Below are 25,851 nucleotides of genomic sequence, written 5' to 3'. Positions count from 1 at the left end.
GGCTTGCCCTCCTCTGGAGAGTCCCTGCCACTGGGCAGTCTTTCCTCCCAGGGTGGGGGTGGGACCCAGTGTGCGGGCACCTTGTAGGGGTCCTGGGTCCAGGTGAGGATGAAGCGCCCCCCAGAAGCTCTCTGTAGCACCCTAGAGGGGGTGCCCAGGCGTCTCCCCCACACGTCCTGGACAAGCCCCCTCTCAGTCCCCAGGTGCCCACGCTGACTCGCTGGACCGACCCCCAGGGAGACCCCTGGCAATTGAGGTTTCACCAGAGATGTGTGCAGGGCCCCGGAGGGTGTGTGCCGGCCCCCTGCTCAGAGGTGAGTGACAACGGGGCCGCTGCCCGCTGAAGAATTTTCCAAAGGCCGGGTCCTGATAAAGCAGCGCCCCAGATCCTGTTTGGCCACCCCTGGACTGGCTGGCCGTGGCAATTACCAGACGGGAGCGTGGGGCACAAGCAGGCGGGGCGGGGCAGGGCCCCTGACCCCTATATAAGGCGTCGGGGGGAGGCCACTCGGGCCGCACAGGTGCAGCAGCCTGCCCAGTGCCCCGCGGTGGCCGCTGTCCTCTCCGCGCCATGCTCGGGCCCCAGCTGCTGCTGCTTCTCTCCTGCGGGGGTGCCCTGCTCAGCGCCGGTGAGTGGGGGGCTGCAGGCCGTGTACCAGGGTCGGCCAGACACCCTCAGAGGACTCCTGCACGTGGGAAGTCCTCCCAGGCCTTCTCGCCTCTGCGGCTTGGCCGTGGGGACGCTGCTGAATGGGAAGGGGAGGCGAAGCCAGGCCCAGGAGGCTTCTCCTCGCTCTGTGGCTGCCCCACACTTGCCGAGGCTCAGGTCTCCGCCAGCGGCCTCGGAGCCTGGCCCAGCCCGTGGGAATCAGAGGGGACGGGCAGTCTCCTCCACGGTAGTGGGTGCGGCAGACGTGGGCGTGCGAGGCAGGGACAGTGCTGGGGCCTCAGCGCTCAGAGCCTGGCCCTGTCGCTCTCCCCACTGGGCCCTGGGTCCCGAGATGCCTCTGGGGGTCCCCAAGGGGCAGCCAGAGGGCGTGAAGGGGTCCTTGTGGGCCTTGAAGTCCAAAAACTCAGGGAGAGACCCCGGCTCCACCGGGTCCTGGCTGCGAACAGACACACCACGAAGTGGGCTCTGGGCCTCAATTTCTAGGTCTGTACGAGTGTGGGCGATGCCTCCCTTTTGTGTGGCTGCCGTGAGGACTGAAGACCTGGGAGGCTGGAAGGGGCCGCCCCACCCGAGTGCCCCCAGCCTCACCCATCGGGCTGTTGGGACGGGGGTCCCCTTCCTCCTCCCCCAGGTCCCTTCGGCCAACCAACCCAGGCACAGGAGATGCCGCAAGCCTAGGAGGCTCTCACCCCAGCCCCGCCCCACAGGAGGGGCCAGCCCCAAGGGGTGCCCAATGGCCCGGGGGAATCCCCTTCCTGCTGACTGCAGGCACCCGCCCCAGAGCTCCGGTCTCCAAGCCAGCGGGACTCCTCCTGCCTGCCTCCTAGGTCCTTGCCCCACTGCCCGGTCCTTGCCCCACTGCCCGCTCCTTGGCGGCCCCAGAGCCCCACCAGCCTCAGCTAGCAGCCAGGGAGAAGCGCCAGGCCTGCCGTCTGGCCACGGCCCAGGCGCTGGGGGCAGGCTGGGGGCTCCGAGTCGAGCGGGCCTCCCCTGGGCCCGTTCCACCCCTTGCCTCCCACGAAGCCCCATCCCCACCCCCAGGCCCCAGCTTTCCCACCAGGGGTGGTTCTGAGCACTCAGGACCCCTGCCCATCCAAGGCCGCCTCCCTGGGCCCATCCCTCGCCCTGGGGACCCCCAGACCTGGACCCAGAACCAGGGCGACGAGGGAGGTGTTCGGGAGCCAGTGGGGCGGGGTGTAGGCCAGCAGGTGTAGTGAGGGGCATGGCTTTGGGGAGCCATGGGGGTCCAGGCTGTGAACGCTGCACAGGGCAGGGGCGGGGCCTCGCCACGTTTCAGCAAACACTCTTTGAGCACCGATTCCGTGCTGGCATGGGGAGGCGGGGAGCGAGAGACAGGCCCTGCCCTCCTGGACCAGAGGCCTCAAAGCACAAGTTCAGACATCAGGATCTTGGGGGCTGGGGATTAAGGGACAGAGGCCCCTGAGCCGGGCCAGGGTTGACCCAGAACGGGCAGGGCAGGCAGGGCTGCCAAACGTGCAGAAGGAACAAACAGCGTGTGCTCCAGCCACCACAGGGCGCATCCAGGGGCTGAGAAAGGCCAGGGGCGGCGGACCGGCCCGCCCTGCAGGCCCCGCGGGTCCCAGCCAGGGAGCTGAGCGCGGTGGGAAGCTCAGACAGTCCTAGGCGAGGAGCAGTGACGCCGCTGGGGGGCTGTCGTTCAGACAGCGGGGCCGCAGGGCCGGGCGGGGACCAGGCGGAGCCGAGGGCCGAGCGCAGCGAGCTCGGGAGGCTGGTGCTGGGCGACAGGCGAAGCACGGGAGGGGCCGCTGCAAGTGGGCACCTGGGAGTGGCCCTCGGGGGCCAGTGGGCGCGACTCTAGGCGTCGGGGGGCCAGTGGTGAGCCGAGAGGAGGGGCCCCAGGCGTGGATGGGCGTGGTGGGCACTGCAGAGGAAGGCGGCCAGGTGTCACCTCCCGCCCGGCCTGGGGACCCTGTGCCGTTGGGCAGGCACCCCTGCTCCCTGGCGTCACCCAGAGAAACAACACCAGCAGCGACCAGCACCGTGACTCGGGAGGTCAGTGTCACCCAGGAAGGCACAGACCCCGGGGAAAAGGGGGCGCGGCGGGGAGCAGCAGGGACGGCACCCCGGGGGCCGCATTCAGCGATGACTCTGCCGCCCGCCGGCGCTGGGCCTCATCTCCCACAGGGTCCACGGGGCCGCAGGGAGGACTGCAGCAGGGCAGGGAGAGGGGAGGCGAGGCTGGGCCCGTGCCTCCTGCCCCGACAGTCGCCGCAAGCAGCGTCACCGGGCATCTCTCCGGCAACGGCCAGAGCGCCGGGAAGCTGACAGGGAGGAAGGAAGCAAAGAAACAGCCCCTTTTAGGGCCCAGAAGAGGGAGAAGTCCTCCGCGGGCCTCAGCCTCACTCAGCCTCTGAGCTGGCGGCAGAGCGCGCACGGACCCCAGAGGGAGTGGACCCGAGGTGGGCTGGGCTGGGAACTCGGCGGGTGTAGCCGGACAGCGGCACGCCACCGGCCAAGTCACCCACAGACGCCCAGGCACCCCTGCCCAGCTCTCCCTGGCCCTCCCGCCACTTGCAGACCACCGAACCCCTCTGGGCTCAGGGCTCCTCACCCCCACCTGCAGCTACTACCCCCCATGAGGCCCACACGGGAGCCCACTGGGAGCCAGCGCAGCCAGGAGCCCCTTTATCACACGCCACCTGCGTGCGCGGCGCCCAGGCTTCTCTGGGGAGCGAGCCAGTGCCTGGAGCCCGGCGGGCAGACCTGCAGGTGCCGCGGGACAGACGACGCCACGGACAGCCGGGGCCCAGCTCGCCCAGCCCTGAGCCCCACTCTCGGGACCCCATCTCCCCAGGGACCTCCCGGCTCCCAGCGTCTGCGGCCGCCCCCCACTCACTGCCCTTCCACGCGTGCGTGTGCCTGGGGGCGGGGCCTCATCCCCACCGTGTCCCCAGCCCCAGCAGGTGACAGCTCAGAGAGGTCCCTCTGAGGCAACCAAAGGAAAGGACGGCGGGGACGGCGGAGCTTGTGCAGCCCAGGAGCAGCCCTGCTGGCACTCCCCGCACTCCCTGCCGTGCCCCGGGCCTGGCTCACCCGAAACACGCTGCCGGCCACAGCCCTCGAGCAGAGCTGGGCAGCCCCACACTGACCGCGGGCCCTGTCCACGCAGGTCTGGACGACAGCTCCTTGGTGCCCCCAGGCCTCCGGAGGCTGAAGGACTCCCCGCAGACAGGTGAGGGTCACGGCAGCCCCCTGTCCCCGTGTCCACCGGCCATGGCCCTGCTACAGGGTAACCGTGTCTGGTGTTTCCACAAGGGCCTCCAGCTATGGAAGAGCCTCAGACCACCCTCACCTGGGGGAGACAAGCCCCTGCTGCCCCTGCTGCCCCTGCGGGATGGGGGCTAAGTTGCAGCTTCATGTCCTACAGACCCCAGGGCTGATGGGGCCACAGACCCCAACCACATCAGAGGCCTGCGCTCCCGCAGGCAGGGGATGGGTGTGGGGCGCGGGGCCCTTCTCCCGCCCACCCCAGGAGGGCCTGGAAATTGGGAGGCCTCTTGTCTGCCAGTGTGGGCTCCCCGGGGCCCCAGACCTGCCCCACCAGCCGGGAGGACGCAGGGCCCCGAGACCCCGCCCGCTCCCTCCGCAGCTCCAGACAGGGGCTGGTGCTCCACGTGGGGGCCCGGCCACTTCACCACCTTCGACGGCCACACGTATGACTTCTCGGGGACCTGCAACTACATCTTTGCGGCCATGTGCAAGGATGCCTCGTCCACGTTCAGCGTGCAGCTACGGCGAGGGCCGAGCGGGAACATCTCCCGGGTCATCGTGGAGCTGGGGGCCTCTGTGGTCACTGTGCAGAAGGCGGTCATCTCCGTCAAGGATGTGGGGTAGGCTGCAGAGCCGGGCCGGGCGGCTGGGGCCCCTAGGGGCGGCCGCTGACTGCTGTCACCCTGCAGGGTCGTCAGCCTGCCCTACACCAGCAACGGGCTCCAGATCACACCCTTTGGCCAGAGCGTGCGGCTGGTGGCCAAGCAGCTGGAGCTGGAGCTGGTGGTCATGTGGGGTCCGGGCGCCCACCTCATGGTGAGGACACAGCAGGGGACTGGGTGGCGGAGCTGCCCTCCTGGGGATTGGGGCCAGGAGCCTGGGCTTTTTGTTGGCTCAGTTCCCTCCATCGAGCACGAATGGAGGTCCCCTGGGAGGAGCCGGGCGGACAGACCCTGGGGTGGCATGGTGCCAGGACCCTCCCCGTGAGGGGTGCTCTGGGCCCCTGGAGCAGGCGTGAGCAGCTTCCGAGGGGTCCTGGGGCCCTGGGAGTCCTGTGCGCCTCCCCGCCCACCCGACGGCAGTGCCCGACCCCTCCAGGTCCTGGTGGAGAAGCAGCACATGGGCAAGGTGTGTGGGCTGTGTGGGAACTTCGACGGCGAGAAGGCCAATGAGTTTCTGAGCGAGGACGGTAGGTGGGGGGAAGTGGTGGAGAGACCCCTCTGTGGCCCAGCAACCATGGTGCTGACCCTGCCCCACCCCTCACCCCAGGGCAACTCCTGGAACCCCCCAAGTACGCCGCCCTCCAGAAGCTGGATGACCCCAACGAGATCTGTGCCTATGAGGCCATCCCCAGCCCCCGGGTCCCGCAGGCAGAGAACGTACGTGAGGCGGTCGGGCTCCCCGGGGCCAAGGGGGCCCTTCAGCCAGGGTGGGGCCGGCTCACGGGATCTGGCAGGGTCCCGAGGCCAGCGACACCCCCAGACTGCCAAGTCACACGCGTGGTGTGGGATGTGGCCTTGACACCTATGACCCTGAGTGTCCCTGTGCCCAGGCCCAGACCTGCATCCAGTTGCTGACCCTGGTGTCCCGCGAGTGCAACGTGCCCAAGGAGCCCTTCCTGCTGAGCTGCCAGGCGGACATGGCCACGTGTGCCCAGCCCGGCCAGCACCACTGCAGCTGTGCCACGCTATCTGAGTACTCGCGCCAGTGCAGCATGGCCGGCCAGCCCGTCAACAGCTGGCGGGGCCCTGGCCTCTGTTGTGAGTCCTGGGGAGGGTCGGGGGGAGGGCCAGGGCCGCAGACACGATGCCCCCAATCTCCCCTTGTTTGAGAGACAGAGAAGACCCAGGTGGAGGAGGGGCTGGCCTGAGTCCTCGGCCAGGGTCGGGTGGGTGGCCAGGCCCTGGGCGCCCGACCCCTCTCACAAGGGCCACACGGACCTGCAGCTGTGGGCCAGTGCCCAGCCAACCAGGTGTACCGGGAGTGCGGCGAGACCTGCGTGCAGACCTGCTCCAACCCGCGGCGCAGCTGCTCCGGCTTCTGCACCTTCGGCTGCTTCTGCCCGGAAGGTGAGGACAGCTGCTCTCCCAGGACCCTTGCAAAGGAGCCTGGAGACAGGGCATCCGCTCCGCCCACACCGATGCTCGGAACCCCCAGACACTCTGCGGGGGCTTGGCCCGGGGAGGGCTCTGCCTTCACGATGCTCACATACGCCCCGGGCCACGGCCGCATGTGCCAGTCGGCGGGGAGTAAGGTGGTGGGCAGAGGCGGGGTTTGCGCTGGACAGGGCCCGCTGCCCAATGAGGAGCGGCACCTAGCACGAGGGGGCGGGAGGCGGCGAGGCAGGCGGGGCTGAAGGCGGAGGCTCTCCTGGGGCACCCCCAGCCCCTCCCCCTGGGCGGGACAGGGTGGGGGAGGGGCTGCCCAGCAGGAGGGCGGGAGGGGTCTCCGCGCCCGCAGCCCCAGGAAGCCCCTCTCCCGCAGGTATGGTTCTGGACGACATCTCCAAAAACCACAGCTGCGTGCCTGTCCCCCAGTGCCCCTGCATGCTCAGCGGGGTAGTCTTCGCCCCTGGGGAGGTCACGACAGCCGCCTGCCAGAACTGGTGAGCGCAGGGCAGCAGGAGGGGCGTGCAGGCAGGCTGGGGGCAGGGACGGGGATGCGGCGGCCTCAGCCCTGGGGGCCATCTGGGTCACGCCTCCTCGCCCACAGCCGGTGCTCTGGGGGCCGCTGGGAGTGCGTGGAGCAGCCCTGCCCCAGGCGCTGTGCCCTGGAGGGCGGCTCCTTCGTCACCACATTCGACGCCAGGCCCTACCGCTTCCACGGCACCTGCACCTACATCCTCCTCCAGGTAGGACGCAGCCTCCGCCTGGGGGCCGCCACGGCGGGTCGCCGTGACAGCCCGGGCCCCCTGTGCTGAGCCGCCCCTCCTCCCAGAGCCCCCAGCTCCCCGACGGGGGCTCGCTCATGGCCGTGTACGACAAGTCTGGGTACTCGCACTCGGAGACATCGCTGGTCGCTGTCATCTACGTGTCCAGCCAGGTGAGGCCACCCCACCTGCCACCTGCGCCCACCCGGGGCCCCAAGCAGATGCGTCCCAGCTCCCCCTCCACCCTGCCTGGCCCCAACTCCCAGCCCCCCGTAACTCAGCCACCCTCCCCGCAGGACAAAATTGTGATTTCTCAGGACGAGGTGATCACCAACAACGGGGACACCAAGCGGCTGCCGTATGAGACTCGTAGGTCCTCAGCTCCCCCCCAGCACCCGGGGCCTCCCGAGCCTGCCCCCAAAGCAGGCCGCCTGCTGAGGCCCCTGTCCCCTCAGGCAACATCACGGTCTTCAGGCAGACATCCACCCACTTGCAAATGGTCACCACCTTCGGGCTGGAGCTCGTGATCCAGCTGTGGCCGTTGTTCCAGGTGTACATCACTGCCGGGCCCCAGTTCAGAGGCCAGACCAGAGGTGAGTCCCTCCCCCGCTGCCCCGTCCCCACCCAGCTCGGCCACTCCGGAAGAGGAGGGGCCCGGCAGAGCCCTGCTCTGACCCAGGGTGTCGGGCACTCACGGCCCAGGCCGGCTCCACCTGGCCGGCTGGTCCTCCCAGGCGTGTAGCCAGCCATGGCCTCTCGCCCGGGGTGTGGTTAGGGGAGAAGACGGGCTTTGGGGAGGGCGGGGCAGGACAGGAGCGTGGGCCAGTCCACCCTCACGTCCGGCCGGCCCAGGGCTCTGCGGCAACTTCAACGGGGACACGACAGACGACTTCACGACCAGCATGGGCATCACAGAGGGCACCGCCTCGCTCTTCGTGGACTCCTGGCGGGCAGGGAACTGCCCAGCCGCGCGCGAGCGTGAGACCGACCCATGCTCCATGAGCCAGCTCAACAGTGGGTGCCATCCAGGAGGGCTGCGGGGTGGGCGGGAGGCCCCGGCGGACGGCTGACCCACGCCGGCCTGCCCCCCAGAGGTGTGCGCGGAGACCCACTGCGCGGTGCTGGTGAAGAAGGGCACGGTGTTCGAGAGGTGCCACGCCGCCGTGGACCCCAAGCCCTTCTACAAGGTGGGCGGCCCCGTGGGCAGCGGGGCGGGGGTGGCGCAGGGGGCACCCTCGGGGTCCTGGGTGGGCACCCACGGCCCCTGTCTGCCCACAGAGGTGCGTGTACCAGGCCTGCAACTACGAGGAGACCTTCCCGCACATCTGCGCCGCCCTGGGCGACTACGCCCTCACGTGCACCTCACGGGGCGTCCTGCTCCCGGGCTGGAGGAGCAGCGTGGACAACTGCAGTGCGTATGGGCCGGCGGGGCTGGTGCCGCCCCCCACACCCCCGCACTGGGCCTGACTCCGGGTCCCCCGCAGGCACCCCTTGCACAGGCAACCAGACGTTCAGCTACAACAGCCAGGCCTGTGACCGCACGTGCCTGTCTCTGTCCGACCGCGAGGTCGAGTGCCACCCCAGCGCCGTGCCCGTGGACGGCTGCAACTGCCCCGAGGGCACCTACCTGAACCACAAGGCTGAGTGCGTGCGTGAGGCCCAGTGTCCCTGCCTCCTGGACAGCTCCAAGTTCATCCTGGCCGACCAGTCCACCATGGTCAATGGCGTCATCTGGTGAGCGAGGGGTCCAGAGGGTGGCCGCCCGGCCTGCAGCCCAGCCCAGGCGGCGCTCACCGGGCCTCTCTCCTGCAGCTACTGCGTCAACGGGCGGCTGAGCTGCCCGGCACAGCCTCAGATGCTCTTGGGTACGTAGCTGTAGCCGAGGCTGGCGAAGCTGGACTGTGGGTGCCTCGGCCCCTCTGGGCCCGCCTCACCCCATGCCCCTTGTCTCTGCAGCAACCTGCTCGGCCCCCAAGACGTTCCAGTCCTGCAGCCAGTCCTCGGAGGACGAGTTCGGGGCAGCCTGCGCTCCCACCTGCCAGATGCTAGCCACCGGCACCCCCTGTGTAAGACCAGGTGGAGCGAGGGCAAGAGTGCTCCGCGGAGGGCAGGCTCCACTGCCCGGGGCGCCGGGGACACGCTGGGTTAGACGTTCCCACGGCGGACGCCCCGACATCTTCTCCTTGGCCCACAAGAAGAGTCCCACAGACCCCTCACGAAAGGCGGGCCGTGCTCCGTCCCCACCGTCCCATGACGCGCGTGACTGGTGGCGTGGCCGCCGGGTGTGCTCCTTTGTGGGCTCCCTGAGGACCGTGGGCCCTGCCAGCTTGGGGTGAGGGTACACCAGCCCAGCCATGCCGCAGAGGTGATGCCCCTCAGAGAGGGGCAGCTGTGCTAAGGGAGGGCCCAGAGCAGGATGGACACAGGGAGCAGGTCTGGGGAGAACGCTGGGGAGTCTCAGAAGGTCCCAGGGCTGCGGAGGCAGCTAGCAGGGCCACCCTCCAGGGGCCACTGACCCTCCTCCCTGCAGGTGCCCACCAAGTGTGAGCCTGGCTGTGTCTGTGCCAAGGGGCTCTACGAGAGCGCCAGCGGACAGTGCGTGCCCCCCGAGGAGTGCCCGTGCGAGTCTGCAGGCGTCTCCTATCCCCAGGGCGCCGAGCTCCACACGGACTGCAAGAGCTGGTGAGCCGCAGCCCCACCCACAGACCTGGCGCCCAACTGTCCTCGAGCCCTGGGGCGGGCAGGCCCCAACCCACGAGGCCAGGGCGCTGCGGGGGTTGAGCCCTGGGGCGGGCAGGCCCCCAACCCACGAGGCCAGGGCGCTGCGGGGGTTGAGCCCTGGGGCGGGCAGGGCCCCAACCCACGAGGCCAGGGCGCTGCGGGGGTTGAGCCCTGGGGCGGGCAGGCCCCCAACCCACGAGGCCAGGGCGCTGCGGGGGTTGAGCCCTTGGGGCGGGCAGGCCCACCAACCCACGAGGCCAGGGCGCTGCGGGGGTGCGCGCGCCCCAGCCACCCCAGAACGCCCTGCTCCTCCCACAGCATCTGCTCTAGGGGGACGTGGGCGTGCCAGCAGAGTGCCCACTGCCCATCCACCTGCACCCTCTACGGGGAGGGCCACGTGGTCACCTTCGATGGGCAGCGCTTCGTGTTTGATGGCAACTGCGAGTACATCCTGGCCACAGTGAGTGCTGGCCTGGGCCACGGGGGGCCACGGGGGGCCTGGGGGGCCACAGGGCCAGCTCCTCCTCAGCGCCGTCTCCCCACAGGACGGCTGCGGTGCCAGCGACTCGCAGCCCACCTTCAAGATCCTTACAGAGAATGTCGTGTGTGGGAAGTCGGGCGTCACCTGCTCACGGGCCATCAAGATCTTCCTGGGGGTGAGCAGGCGGGTGGCCTTCCCAACCTCCCCCCAGGGCCCCAGGGCCTGGCCTCTTGGGGCCCTCACGGCCCTGTGCCCTGGCCTCCACGCCCACATCACGGCAGCAGTGTCCCCGGAACTGGACAACCGTACAGCAGGTAGGGGTTCTCCCACAAGCCTGACCCTCAGCCCTCGACACGGTTTCCAGCAGGTTCTGGAACCTTCTGCCGACAGAAGGCTCTAGAGGGCAGACCCCCCAGGCCAGGGCTGGCCCTGCCATGGAGAGCTCAGGCCGGGAGGCAGAGCCCAGCGGCATTTAGTGGCCACCCAGGACGTGGGCAGGCATCCTGTGACAGCCGCACCCCACAGGGCCTGTCCATCGTGCTGGCGGATGGGAACTACACAGTGAGCGGGGAGGACCCCGGTGTGCACTTCCGGGTCAAGGCCGGCTCCCTGCACCTGGTGCTGGACGCCACCGTCAGCAGCACGTACAACCTGACCCTCATCTGGAACAAGCACATGACCGTCTTCATCAAGATCGCCCGTGCCTCCCAGGTACCGCCGCCCCTGCCCCACAGCCCCAGGGCGTGGTGAGTCCCTGCCTGCCGGCCGCCTGACACCAGCCCCCGCAGGACGCCCTCTGCGGCTTGTGCGGCAACTACAACGGGAACATGAAGGACGACTTCCAGACACGCAGCAAGTACCTGGCGTCCAGCGAGCTGGAGTTCGTGAACTCCTGGAAGGAGAGCCCGCTGTGCGGGGACACCACCTTCACGCAGGACCCCTGCAGCCTCAACGCCTTCCGTCGCTCCTGGGCTGAGCGCAAGTGCAGCATCATCAACAGCCAGACCTTCGCCGCCTGCCATGGCCAGGTGCCCCCCCAGTGCCCGGCGCTACCCTGGCCGGCGCCCCGGGCTCAACGGCCAAGCCGTCAGGGCCAGGTGCCCCCCCAGTGCCCGGTCCTACCCTGGCCGGCGCCCCGGGCTCAGCGGCCAAGCCGTCAGGGGAGGGCTAGCCGGGAGGAGCCCGGCCCCGCCCTGACGCTGAGAGTCGGCCCCCGCAGGTGTACCGCCTGCCTTACTATGAGGCCTGCGTGCGCGACACGTGTGGGTGTGACACCGGCGGGGACTGCGAGTGCCTGTGTGACGCTGTGGCCGCCTACGCCAAGGCCTGCGTGGACAAGGGCGTGTGCGTGGACTGGCGGTCCCCAGACTTCTGCCGTGAGTCCCACTCCTGCCCAAAGGCCTCCGCGGGGCCACAGGCGGAATGTCCGGCTGCAGCGCTTCCCCCGGGCAGGGGGCAGGGGGCGGGCAGCACCCCCAGGGAGGCAGAGGCACCCTGAGCCCGCTGGCAGGTGCGGGCTCCCGGGCCGGCTCTGCCGCCTGACGGTGCCCTCCTCCGCAGCCATCTACTGCGACTTCTACAACACCCACACGCAGGTGGGCGGCGGCACGTACCAGCACGCCCAGGAGGCCAGCTGCACATGGCACTACCAGCCGTGCCTCTGCCCCGCGCTGCTGCAGAGCTTCCCGGGGCCCAACATCGAAGGTACTGGGCGCAGAGAAGGAGACGGGAGGAGGGGAAGGCCTGCTGGCAGGTGGGATGTGGGGGTGTGTCTGGCAGTGGGGACCCAGGCAGGCACCTGTGCCTGGGGATCGGGGGAGAGGCCAGGAGAGCCGGGGCTGGGGGGGCGACCAGGCCTGGGGAAAAGGGGCTTCTGCTTCTGGACACTGAGGTCTGGCTGTTCTCTGCACACCCGCCTCAGGCTGCTACAACTGCTCCCAGAACGAGTACTTCGATCACGACAAGGGGATGTGCTTGCCGTGCAGTAAGCTCAGTCCACTGCCCAAGAACCCCCCACGCCCCTGCCCAGAGCTCGCAGCTCCTGCCCAAACTGGCCAGCCTCCCAGCACCCCCACTCCCCAGGGGCACAGCCAGAGACACAGGGAAAGGGACTGGCCCTCGCCTCCCTTCCCCTCCCCAAACATCCACTCACCCAGCCTGCAGCCACAGGGCACACCCAGGCCCCGCCAGCCTGCTGGGGTGTGTGGGTGCAGAGCAGGGACCTCCTGGGAGTTCAGCAGCAGGCGGCCCGGTGGGCACTGGACACTACCTGCAGCTACCCTTGGGCAGCACCCCGGCTGGCCCCTCCACTCCCTGCCAGGCCGTCGGTGCAGAGGTGGGAGCAGGGGAGAGAAGACGGGGAGCAGGGGTCCCGGCACTTCTGCGGTAGCTCCATCCCCCGCGTCCTCTGCCTCACACCCTGGGGACACAGCCGAAGGCTCTGAAGGGCCCAGGCAGGCGGAGACGGGGCGGGGAGGCAGCACCGCCAACCGCCCCTCCTCTTGCGGCGTCATCACCCACCGTGCCGCTGCCCACGGCAGGTGACTGCACACATGCCAGGGCCGAGGTGAAGCAGGCTCTCTCCCGGGGCTCCTCCCCGGCTCCACCAGCCAGGCTGCAGCCAGCCCAGCCTGTGTCTGTCCGCCCAGCGGCCGCAGCCAGGCTTGCGGGCGTGGGGCAGGGCAGGGTGTAGCTGCGCTGGCCCTGGGCTGCTCGGCACGGTGGGGGCGGCAGGTGCTGACCAGGAAGTCAGACGGGAGGGGCTCGGCAGGCCCCACTGGGCCCTGCTGCCTGGCCACCAAGCACAGCAGGGCCAAAGGACACACGCCCTGCCGGGAGCCCCCACTGCCATGAGGGCCGCTGCCCAGCCCGCGTGGCCTGGGGCCCAGCAGGGAAGTGAAGGGCTCCTCCCAAAGGGTGTGCCAGAGCAGCTCCCTACCCCACAACAACAGCATGTGTGCCACACTCAGGCTCCCACAGCACGGAAACCCGGCCCACCACAGCCGCAGCCAGCACCACAGTGACCCCCAGCACCACTGCGCTGAGCTCCACCAGACCCTCGCCAAGCTCCCCGGCCACACCTGAGGCCCCGACCCGGACACCCAGCCTTCCGGCCACGCCAACGGCCACAGCCACAGCCCCCACCACCCAGACACAACCAACAGTCCCCTCAGGAGGTAGGGCCCCCGGGCCAGGGCCCCGGGGTGGGTGAGGAAGCACCCGTGGCAGTGCGGACGGGGCTGAAGGGGATGTCGGGCGCTGTTCCCTGCAGATTCACCTCAAACCACCTCCACCGTCACCACACGGGCCACATCGGCGCCGACCACCACGGCCACTCGAAGGCCAACAGCCACGGCACCCACCGTGACCCAAGCCACAACACAGCCCACAGGATCCTCCCACGACACAGCCACGCGGTCCACAGCTCGGTCCACGGCGCGAACCACAGCAGCCCCACCAACCCCAGCAACATCAGGGACCTCCACAGTGTCCCCCGCAAGTAAGCATGCCACCACTGCCCGTCCCCACAGAGGGGCCTCAGCGGGGCAGTCCCAGCACCCAGCCCAAGCTATGTGGGGCCGCGTGGAAGACAGCAGCCTTGGGCCACCCCCACGACCACACAGGACCGGCTCAGGCCCGAGGGAGGCAGCAGCCTGCCTGACTCAGCACGCTCCTCTTTGCACATCTCCCCCGCCACGGTACCCAAGCGCCCATCCACCACGGCCACCCCCACCAAGGGAATCCACAGGCCCCAGGGGATCCAGGGCTCCAAAAGGCCCCCGACCCAAGTGCAGGCCCCGACTCTGGGGCAACGCCCCAAACCTCCGATTACCCTGACAGCAGGCGAGAAGAGAAGCCTTTCCCAAGGCCAGCGGCAGGGGAGCCATGCAGGGATAGCCGAGCCCACCCGAACAATGGCCGCCCTGAGAGTAGCGTCGAGGGGACAGAGACATGCAGGGCTGCCGGGGAGGGACCCCAAAGCCCACTACAAGCAGCTGAGAGGCAACAAGGGTCCACAGAGAATGCCGGGGTGGGGCTTGGGAAAGGAACGAGATAGTCATTCAGGAAACTCCTGGACACACCACCAGGGACACACAGAAGCCACATGTGAGGAGGACGATGTGGAAGGTGTGGGTGATGAACGGGTCCCACCCAAAGGCAGGGTAACGAGGAGGAGTGAACTGACCACCACTGTTTTCTACAGCGTTCTCAACACACCGTTGGACCCCTGAAGCCCCTGTCAGCCAGGAGACACAGCAGACGGACCTCCCACGACCCCCGGAGAGCACCACAGGCCACAGCACAACGCACACCAGTCCACTGTCAGGAGCCACCACTGCTAGGGCCGAGGCGGACACCAGTCACACCACACACTCTGAATCCAGCTCCCTAACACACACCGCCACGGCCACACCCCCCATGCCACACACCCCCTTCACCACTCACTCCACCCCCACCCTCTCTGTCCCCACTACCACCCACACAACAGGTCCGCCCACGGGAACACCTTTCTGGACCGCCACCACCTACCCCACCCCATCACACCCACAGACGCTTCCCCCCAACGTGTCAACATCTGCCACCTCCTTGGTGGCTCCAACCTCTCACCGAGTCACCACATCAACGGAGCCCCATGCTACCTCCTCCGGCCCAAAGCCAACTGGCACCCCACCCACATCGACACACATCCCTGTCACAAAAACAGAGCCTACACCCACAGCCCCGCCACCGACCAAGACCACAACAGGGACCGCCACACCCACAGCCCCGCCACCGACCAAGACCACAACAGAGACCACCACACCCACAGCCACACCACTGACAAAGACCACAACAGAGACCACCACACCCAGAACACCACCACTGACAAAGACCACAACAGAGACCACCGCACCCACAGGGCCACCACTGACCAAGACCACAACAGAGACCAGCACACCCAGAACATCACCACTGACAAAGACCACAACAGAGACGACCACACCCAGAACACCACCACTGACAAATACCACAACAGAGACCACCACACCCAGAACACCACCACTGACAAAGACCACAACAGAGACCACCACACCAACAGGCCCACCACTGACCAAGACCACAACAGAGACCAGCACACCCAGAACATCACCACTGACAAAGACCACAACAGAGACGACCACACCCAGAACACCACCACTGACAAATACCACAACAGAGACCACCACACCCAGAACACCACCACTGACAAAGACCACAACAGGGACCGCCACACCCACAGCCCCACCACTGACAAAGACCACAACAGAGACCGCCACACCCACAGCCACACCACTGACAAAGACCACAACAGGGGCCACCACACCCACAACCTTGCCACTGACAAAGACAACAACAGAGACCACCACACCCCCAGCCCCGCCACTGACAAAGACCACAACAGAGACCACCACACCCACAACCCTGCCACTGACAAAGAACACAGCACGGACCCCCACACCCACAGCCCCGCCACTGACAAAGACAACAGCACGGACCACCACACCCACAGCCCCGCCACTGACAAAGACAACAACAGAGACCGCCACACCCACAGCCCCGCCACTGACAAAGACCACAACAGGGACCACCACACCCAGAACATCACCACTGACAAAGACCACAACAGAGACCACCACACCCAGAACATCACCACTGACAAAGACCACAACAGGGACCACCACACCCAGAACACCACCACTGAAAAAGACCACAACAGGGACCACCACACCCAGAACACCACCACTGACAAAGACAACAGGGACCGCCACACCCACAGCCCCACAACTGACAAAGACCACAACAGAGACTGCCACACCCACAGCCACACCACTGACAAAGACCACAACAGGGACCACCACACCCACAACCCTGCCACTGACAAAGACAACAGAGACCACCACACCCACAGCCCCGCCACTGACAAAGACCACAACAGAGACCACCACACCCACAACCCCGCCACTGACAAAGACAACAACAGGGACCACCACACCCACAACCCCGCCACTGACAAAGACAACAGCACGGACCACCACACCCACAGCCCCGCCACTGACAAAGACAACAACAGAGACCGCCACACCCACAGCCCCGCCACTGACAAAGACCACAACAGGGACCACCACACCCAGAACATCACCACTGACAAAGACCACAACAGAGACCACCACACCCACAGCCACAACACTGACAAAGACAACAGGGACCACCATACCCAGAACACCACCACTCACAGAGACCACAACAGAGACCACCACACCCACAGACACAACACTGACAAAGACCACAACACAGACCACCACACCCACAACCCTTTCACTGACAAAGACCACAACAGAGACCACCACACCCAGAACCCTGCCACTGACAAAGACCACAACAGAGACCACCACACCCACAGCCCCGCCACTGACAAAGACCACAACAGAGACCACCACACCCACAGCCCCGCCACTGACAAAGACCACAACAGAGACTGCTGCACCCCCAGCCCCGCCACTGACAAAGACCACAACAAGGACCTCCACACCCACAACCCTGCCACTGACAAAGAACACAGCATGGACCACCACACCCACAGCCCCGCCACTGACAAAGACAACAACAGAGACCGCCACACCCACAGCCCCGCCACTGACAAAAACCACAACAGGGACCACCACATCCAGAACACCACCACTGACAAAGACAACAGAGACCACCACACCCACAGCCACACCACTGACAAAGACAACAGAGACCACCACACCCACAGCCACAACACTGACAAAGACAACAGAGACCACCACACCCACAGCCACAACACTGACAAAGACAACAGAGACCACCACACCCACAGCCCCACCACTGACAAAGACAACAGAGACCACCACACCCACAGCCACAACACTGACAAAGACAACAGAGACCACCACACCCACAGCCACACCACTGACAAAGACAACAACAGAGACCACCACACCCACAGCCACACCACTGACACAGACCTCAACAGGGACCACCACACCCACAACCCTGCCACTGACAAAGACCACAACAGGGACCACCACACCCAGAACATCACCACTGACAAAGACCACAACAGAGACCACCACACCCACAGCCACACCACTGACAAATACCACAACAGAGACCACCACACCCACAGCCACATCACTGACAAAGACAACAGGGACCACCACACCCAGAACATCATCACTCACAAAGACCACAACAGAGACCACCACACCCACAGCCACAACACTGACAAAGACCACAACAGGGACCACCACACCCAGAACCTCGCCACTGACAAAGACCACAACAGAGACCAGCACACCCACAGCCCCGCCACTGACAAAGACCACAACAGAGACCGCCACACCCACAGCTCCACCACTGACAAAGACCACAACAGGGACCACCACACCCACAAGCCTGCCACTGACAAAAACAGGGACCGCCACAACCACAGTCCCACCACTGACAAAGACCACAACAGAGACCGCCACACCCACAGCTCCGCCACTGACAAAGACCACAACAGAGACCACCACACCCACAGCCACACCACTGACAAAGACCACAACAGGGACCGCCACACCCACAGCTCTGCCACTCACAAAGACCACAACAGGGACCACCACACCCACAACCCTGCCACTGACAAAGACCACAACAGGGACCGCCACACCCACAGCACCGCCACTGACAAAGGCCACAACAGAGATCGCCACACCCACAGCTCCGCCACTGACAAAGACCACAACAGAGACCAGCACACCCACAGCCACACCACTGACAAAGACCACAACAGGGACCGCCACACCCACAGCCCTGCCACTGACAAAGACCACAACAGGGACCACCACACCCACAACCCTGCCACTGACAAAGAACACAGCACGGACCACCACACCCACAGCCCCGCCACTGACAAAGACCACAACAGAGACCACCACACCCACAGCCACACCACTGACAAAGACAACAGGGACCACCACACCCAGAACACCACCACTCACAAAGACCACAACAGAGACCACCACACCCACAGCCACAACACTGACAAAGACCACAACACAGACCACCACACCCAGAACCTCGCCACTGACAAAGACCACAACAGAGACCACCACACCCACAGCCCCGCCACTGACAAAGACCACAACAGAGACCGCCACACCCACAGCTCCACCACTGACAAAGACCACAACAGGGACCACCACACCCACAACCCCGCCACTGACAAAGACAACAGGTACCGCCACAACCACAGCCCCACCACTGACAAAGACCACAACAGAGACCGCCACACCCACAGCTCCGCCACTGACAAAGACCACAACAGAGACCACCACACCCACAGCCACACCACTGACAAAGACCACAACACAGACCACCACACCCACAACCCTGCCACTGACAAAGACCACAACAGGGACCGCCACACCCACAGCCACACCACGGACAAAGACCACAACAGTGACCGCCATACCCACAGCTCTGCCACTCACAAAGACCCCAACAGGGACCACCACACCCACAACCCTGCCACTGACAAAGACCACAACAGGGACCGCCACACCCACAGCACCGCCACTGACAAAGGCCACAACAGAGATCGCCACACCCACAGCTCCGCCACTGACAAAGACCACAACAGAGACCAGCACACCCACAGCCACACCACTGACAAAGACCACAAGAGGGACCACCACACCCACAACCCTGCCACTGACAAAGAACACAGCACGGACCGCCACACCCACAGCCCCGCCACTGACAAAGACCACAACAGAGACCAGCACACCCACAGCCACACCACTGACAAAGACCACAACAGGGACCACCACACCCACAACCCTGCCACTGACAAAGACCACAACAGGGACCACCACACCCACAACCCTGCCACTGACAAAGACCACAACAGGGACCACCACACCCACAACCCTGCCACTGACAAAGACCACAACAGGGACCACCACACCCACAACCCTGCCACTGACAAAGACCACAACAGGGACCGCCACACCCACAACCCTGCCACTGACAAAGACCACAACAGGGACCACCACACCCACAACCCTGCCACTGACAAAGAACACAGCACGGACCGCCACACCCACAGCCCCACCACTGACAAAGACCACAACACAGACCACCACACCCACAGCCACACCACTGACAAAGACAACAGGGACCACCACACCCAGAACACCACCACTCACAAAGACCACAACAGAGACCACCACACCCACAGCCACAACACTGACAAAGACCACAACAGGGACCACCACACCCAGAACCTCGCCACTGACAAAGACCACAACAGGGACTGCCACACCCACAGCCCCACCACTGACAAAGACCACAACAGGGACCACCACACCCACAACCCTGCCACTGACAAAGAACACAGCACGGACCACCACACCCACAGCCCCGCCACTGACAAAGACCACAACAGAGACCACCACACCCACAGCCACACCACTGACAAAGACAACAGGGACCACCACACCCAGAACACCACCACTCACAAAGACCACAACAGGGACCGCCACACCCACAGCCCTGCCACTGACAAAGACCACAACAGGGACCACCACACCCACAACCCTGCCACTGACAAAGAACACAGCATGGACCGCCACACCCACAGCCCCGCCACTGACAAAGACCACAACAGAGACCAGCACACCCACAGCCACACCACTGACAAAGACCACAACAGGGACTGCCACACCCACAGCCCTGCCACTGACAAAGACCACAACAGAGACCACCACACCCACAGCCACACCACTGACAAAGACAACAGGGACCACCACACCCAGAACACCACCACTCACAAAGACCACAACAGAGACCACCACACCCACAGCCACAACACTGACAAAGACCACAACACAGACCACCACACCCAGAACCTCGCCACTGACAAAGACCACAACAGAGACCACCACACCCACAGCCCCGCCACTGACAAAGACCACAACAGGGACCGCCACACCCACAACCCTGCCACTGACAAAGACCACAACAGGGACCGCCACACCCACAACCCTGCCACTGACAAAGACCACAACAGGGACCACCACACCCACAACCCCGCCACTGACAAAGAACACAGCACGGACCACCACACCCACAGCCACACCACTGACAAAGACAACAGGGACCACCACACCCAGAACACCACCACTCACAAAGACCACAACAGAGACCACCACACCCACAGCCACAACACTGACAAAGACCACAACAGGGACCACCACACCCAGAACCCCGCCACTGACAAAGACCACAACAGGGACCTCCACACCCAGAACCCCGCCACTGACAAAGACCACAACAGAGACTGCCGCACCCACAGCCCGGCCACTGACCAAGACCACAACAGGGACTGCCGCACCCACCACCCTGCCACTGACAGAGACCACAACAGGGACCGCCACACCCAGAACCCCGCCACTGACAAAGAACACAAGAGGGACCACCACACCCACAGCCCCACCACTGACAACGACCACAACAGGTACCATCACACCCACAGCCCCGCCACTGATAAAGACCACAACAGGGACCTCCACATCCAGAACCCCACCACTGACAAAAACCACAACAGGAACCACCACCCCCAGAACCCCGTCACTGACAAAGACCACAAGAGGGACCACCACACCCACAGCCCCACCACTGACAAAGACCACAACAGGGACCACCCGAGCCCAGAACTCAGTCAGCACAGTACTACCACAAAGCTCTAGCTTTAGTTCTACATTATCTTCTCCATCTCTAAACCCAAGCCAAAGTCCTTTCACCACTTCTGTTTCTGTGTCGAACCTTCCACATTACCCCTCGTCTTCATCCAGCACCTCCACTCTCTCCTCCCTGCCCGCTACTTCCTCTCTTCCTTCTCACGTGTCCTCACACACCACTCCTCCTTTTATATCATATTCCCCATCACCTTCAGCAGTTTCCACTTCACAGAGCATCCCAACCGCTAGTTCAGCTCCGCACAGCCCTTCCCCCTCTGCACCCGTGACCATATCACATACAGCCCCCCTGTCTGCCAGCCGCTTTTCCCCAGCCACCATCGTGTCCGTCAGGCCCTCCCTCTCACCCCCATCCTCTCCCACGCTGTCCCCTCTCCCCACTCCCAGTACCATGGTCCTGTCTACATCCCAGACCACACCCAGCAAGCCCACCTCCTCAGCTCTGTCCTCTCGGTCCACTACCTCAAAGTCCACCTCTCTCACGACCCGAGCCCCCACGCAGGGCCTCCTGTCTTCCACCCTGGGAGTGACAGCCATCCCAAGTTCCCCAGCCACCAACCTCACCACCAGACAGCCAAGTACCACCGGGCTGCCGGCCAGCGTATTCCTGACCGGCTCCATCACTGCGCATGGCAGCTCCTCCTTTCCCACTGCCGGGTCCTCTTCCACCAGGGGCCAGTCCATCTCCTCTCGCGTCACATCTCTGCCCAGCTCTCCAGGTGAGTGACATCTCTGCAGCCACCTCATGACCTGTGGTGCATGCTTCTTCTCAGCCTTGTCTCTCCGCTCTGGACAATACTCTGGGTCACTCCCATGGGATCTCCGCCTTTTCTTGTCCCCTCACATTTCCTGATGACCCTATGGGCACTGCCTCTCGGCCTCTGCTCCCACCTCTGCTGCGCCCCATCATGACCTGCACACACCCACAGAGGCTGGCCCAGCCCTTGCAGCAGGTGTGTCTCCTTCCCTCCCCCTAAAGCCTTCACTTCCCTTGCCTGGGGACGGCCAGGCAGCGCAGGGCACTGAGCAGACTCGGGGTCGGGCACAGCTGGGGGAGCTGCAGCTTGGCCTCTGACCAGCCCTGGAGTGCCATTCCAGGCCTCTGAGCTTTGGTGCTTCAGCTGTGTCCTGGGGGTGTCTAGAAGGACAGGGCCCCCACCAGCAGGCAGTGGCCAAGTCACATCTCCCCCAACCCCCTCTCCAGCCTGTCCTCTGCTGTATGTTGCTTACATGTTCTCGGGGCCTCTCCTCGGCCTTTCTTGGCCAGGTCCCAGATCCTTTCTCCCCTCTTCTCAGGGCACAGCTCCAGTGAATTCCAGTCTGGCCTAAATGGGCACCTGGCCTCTCCCAGGTCGCCCCCTTCCCCACGTCAGGGCCTGACTGTCCTGCACCTGCCTCCCTCAGCCCCCCGCCCCTCCACGTCCCTGCTGCAGTCCTGGCCTCCCTTTGAGGTGACCCCCCTCAGCAGCCTTCCACGGCAACCCTCTGCAGAGCTCAGAAGGACCTGGAGTTTCAACTCTCGCAACCCTCCCCCCAGTTGCAGAAAGCAGGCACGCGCCTCACCCCAGGTGATCGTCGGGGCCCGAGCTGGGACTAGCGGCCGGGGCGCCTGCACTCCAGGGTTGGCGCCCACCCAGGTCTCAGTGCTGCAGGCGCCTCCAGCTCTGCTCTACCTTCCCTCTCCAGGCCTGCCTAAGCACCCCCGTCCTCCAAGGACACCCCCTCCCCTGCCCGGCAGCCGCCCCCTCTCACACCCCCAGCCTTCCCCCAGCAGGGCTGTCCACCACTGCAGGACGGTATTGAAAAAAAAAGTGTTTCCTCTTGTGGGACAAGGACTGGGTGGAGGCTGCCCAGGAAGAGGCGACCCAGGGCGTGGGGCGAGGGAGCAGGAGAGCAGGAGGGGAGGAGGGCTGGGGACAGTGGGCGCCACAGGGAAGACCCCCGTGCCCGCCAGGCCTCTTGTCCCACCTCCAGTGGAAAAGCAGGGCAGGCAGGGCTCGAGGCCACAGGGAGACCTTGGAAGCGGGCAGGTGGGAAGGCAGGAGAGACTGTCCAGCCTTTGCTTTTTCACTCAAGTCCCACACTGGCAGCTTCTAACGGCAACACTGCTCTGCCAGCTGTCAGGGCACCCACTACAGTCTGTCCACTGGGACAGATGCAGGACAGAGCTCACAGCCAGGTCCACACCCCTGCAGGGAGCTCTTGTGATACCAAACGTCCCCTCAGGGGATGCTGATATCATACCCCATCGCTACCGCAGGTACTGAGCCCAGCAGACCAGAAACACCTCTGCCCGCAGGTTGGTGTCAGGCCAGGAGGGGAGGTGGAGAGGGAGGCTGGGGCCAGTGCTGGGAATCTGCCTCGTCCTCTGAGAAAACCCTTGACCCTTGGGGACTCCCAGTGTAGCCAACTTTCAGGAAGAAAACACACAGTGAGAGACTTGCTATCAGGCTTTGTTCCCATGCAAAGCCATGGGGTCTGAGCTCAGTGGGGCTCGGACAAGGGGAGATGGCCTGGGGCAGGGGCTCGAGTGCAGGGTGGGGGCCCAGGGAAGATGCCACCGTGGGCACTAACGTGCTGGCGGCGCCCACACAGCCGCACCCAGATCTAAGCTGTCAGGCAGCTGGCAGCCTTCCCTTGGCGGCGCCGGCACTATCCACCATGCCACAGGAAAAGGGGGTTAAAACCCGAGGCCCAGAGCCACGTATGTCAGTTCCTGCCCTTAAGCAGGCCAGGTGCGGAGCCCCCAGAGGCCACACCTGTCCTCCAGCCCCGCCACAGGGCCACCATCTGATGCCTGACTCTCGGCTCCCAGGGACCTGCCGCGTGAGCGAGTTTGAGGAAGAGGTCACTTACCAGGGGTGCACGGCCAACGTGACGGTGACCCGCTGCGAGGGCATATGCGCCTCCTCGGCCAGGTGAGCTGTCGGCCCCGTGCGGCCCTTGTCCAGGTCCCGGACTTGGAACCCGCCCTGCTCGACAGAGGTGCTCCCAGTGGAAGCTGGGGAAGGTCCACCGCGAGGTCCCGGCCCAGGCAGCGTGCTGCCCCATCGGGTGGCCCCGGCCCGCACCCACCTCCACCACACCTGCCGGGAGCCGGGGAGGCCAGCGATGCAAGGCCAGCCCCTCCGCGAAGGCGCAGCCTGGGGCCCTGGTCCTCCTCTCCGAGCGACCGGGGAGGGGCAGGAGCACTCCCGAGGCCGCCGTCCTGACCTGCGCTCCCCGCCGCCGCTCCTCCGCAGCTTCAACACTGACACCATGCAAGTGGACACCAAGTGTAGCTGCTGCCACCCCCTCAGCTCCCATGAGAAGCAGCTCGTGCTGCCCTGCCCAGACCCCAGGGTGAGGGGACGGCGGCTGACGCTGACGCTACAGGTATTCAGCAGCTGCACGTGCCGCTCCCAGCGCTGCGGAGACTAGAGACCTGGCCCCGGGAGTGAGGACCAAGCCGCGCCGCCGGCACCCGCTCCCCCCGACTCACTGTGCCCAGCAGCCCCTTTCCTAGGCACAGGGCGTGGCCTCAAAGAGCCCTCAGATGCAGCTCACCCAGGCATCTGAAGAGAAAGGTCCTGCAGACCCTGACCAAACCCAGCAGGCTGCCCTGCACTGCCAGCCTCGGGACTGCACAGGGCACTGCCCACCGCCCATCCACACAGCCTCCCGGCCTTCGAAGGCAGCCTTCCAGTCCTGCTGGGACCAGAACCCCACCCCCGGTGGCAGGAGTGAGGAAGGCTGCTGCAGAGGGGATTCCTGGGGAAACAGGGGCCGCCCAAGCAGAGAAGGGTGGGGGAGAGGCTCGGGTCACAGCGAGGAGAGGGGCCCTGCAGTCGGGGAAGGGAAGGGAGAGGCAAGCGTCACCGCCTGCCCACCAGCAAAGCTCACCCTGGGGAGGGGGCACCAGGCCCTGTGCACCATGAACAGACAACAAATAAACTGGCACTTGTCAAGGCACAAAGGCTCCTGAGCTCTGCTCCTGCCGTCTCCCGCGCCCCTCGGGCATTTGTGAGTCCCCACACCCGCGTCCAGCTCACGGGGTCGGACCCGCACAAGCATGGGCCAAGAAGGGGTGCCACTGTGGGCCCCCGGCCTCCCCTCCCCTCCCTCCCCTCCCCTCCCCCCGTCCCCCCTCCCCTCCCCTCCCCTCCCCTCCCTCCCCTCCCCTCCCCCCGTCCCCCCTCCCCTCCCCTCCCCTCCCCTCCCCTGCAGGCCCTCTCACCCTTCCCAGCTCAGCACTACTCTCCTGTGAGGCCCTCCGTCCCGTGGGACCCTGTACCCTGCCTGTGGCTGGGCTCACCCCCCAAGAAGGAACCCCTGGGCCCACTTGGCCCCTAGACGCAGGCCCCTAGAAGGCAGGCCCCCGACGCGCACCACGGAGTGGGGGGAGCCAAGGCCAGGCCGCAGGCCCCACCAGGATGAGTCCCACAGGCTCAGCCCACGTCCTGAACCCAAGTGCAGAGCAAAAGGCACGTCACCTCGACACACCTCAGCTTCCATCCCCGTGACTGGGGAACAGGTTCCGGACGACGGGCCCGCATCATCGGTTCTCAGCGCCCCACGCAACCCCACGGGACGGGACCTTGAGCCGTATGCCGGGCGCCTTTTCCTCCAAAGACCACACACGTTCCAGCCGCCACCCCAGCATTTGTTCACCCAGAATGGTGGGTGGAGGGAGGGCGTCGGCTGACATAAGAAACCAGCCCCGGGCTGGCAGTCCAAACACTGGAGCCCAAGCACCGCGTACCGTCCCGCACCTTGAACAAAAGCACGACGGCCACGCCATCCATCTGCAGTGCACAGCAGTGCCACCAGCGGCCATGCTGCCACCACATGCACAAAGCCTCAGCCTCCACCACTGCGCACTGCAGGGGCTGCACAGGGTGGTGGGTGTGGGAACCTTGAGTGGGGCGTCCGCAGTGTGGGAGGCCCCAAGTACCCACATGGCGACTCCCAGAAGCTGCCTCCCCGCGACCCGCACCACGGCACAGGGCCACTGTGTTCCCCTGCCCCACGTGGTTCTCCCCACCGCACGGCAGGGAGCCCGGTCCCTGCTGGAAAACCAGGGTAACCAACAAGG

At 65.5% G+C, this 25,851-nt stretch overlaps 1 protein-coding gene across 1 annotated transcript; it reads left to right on the top strand.

Moving 5' to 3' along the window:
- Nucleotides 1–571: 571 nt before the first annotated feature.
- On the top strand, nucleotides 572–24,197 carry LOC115850191 (mucin-6). Its single transcript, XM_070046185.1, has 34 exons — nucleotides 572–629; nucleotides 3,822–3,884; nucleotides 4,302–4,542; nucleotides 4,612–4,738; nucleotides 5,021–5,111; nucleotides 5,192–5,301; nucleotides 5,475–5,682; nucleotides 5,869–5,991; nucleotides 6,407–6,527; nucleotides 6,635–6,773; nucleotides 6,860–6,964; nucleotides 7,088–7,160; nucleotides 7,247–7,384; nucleotides 7,644–7,805; nucleotides 7,884–7,978; nucleotides 8,070–8,202; nucleotides 8,276–8,525; nucleotides 8,604–8,656; nucleotides 8,748–8,857; nucleotides 9,322–9,473; nucleotides 9,831–9,972; nucleotides 10,058–10,168; nucleotides 10,519–10,704; nucleotides 10,782–11,021; nucleotides 11,213–11,369; nucleotides 11,554–11,697; nucleotides 11,915–11,986; nucleotides 12,921–13,169; nucleotides 13,265–13,492; nucleotides 14,545–16,413; nucleotides 16,522–20,536; nucleotides 20,874–21,496; nucleotides 23,593–23,695; nucleotides 24,020–24,197. Exons 1-34 carry the CDS (start codon nucleotides 572–574, stop codon nucleotides 24,195–24,197), a joined length of 10,869 nt encoding a protein of 3,622 aa, XP_069902286.1.
- Nucleotides 24,198–25,851: the final 1,654 nt, after the last annotated feature.

This window comes from Globicephala melas, chromosome 8, assembly GCF_963455315.2.
Source record: "Globicephala melas chromosome 8, mGloMel1.2, whole genome shotgun sequence".
NCBI lineage: Eukaryota > Metazoa > Chordata > Mammalia > Artiodactyla > Delphinidae > Globicephala > Globicephala melas.
Note: the sequence above shows the minus strand (reverse complement) of the source record. Positions and strands in the feature narration are given on the sequence as shown.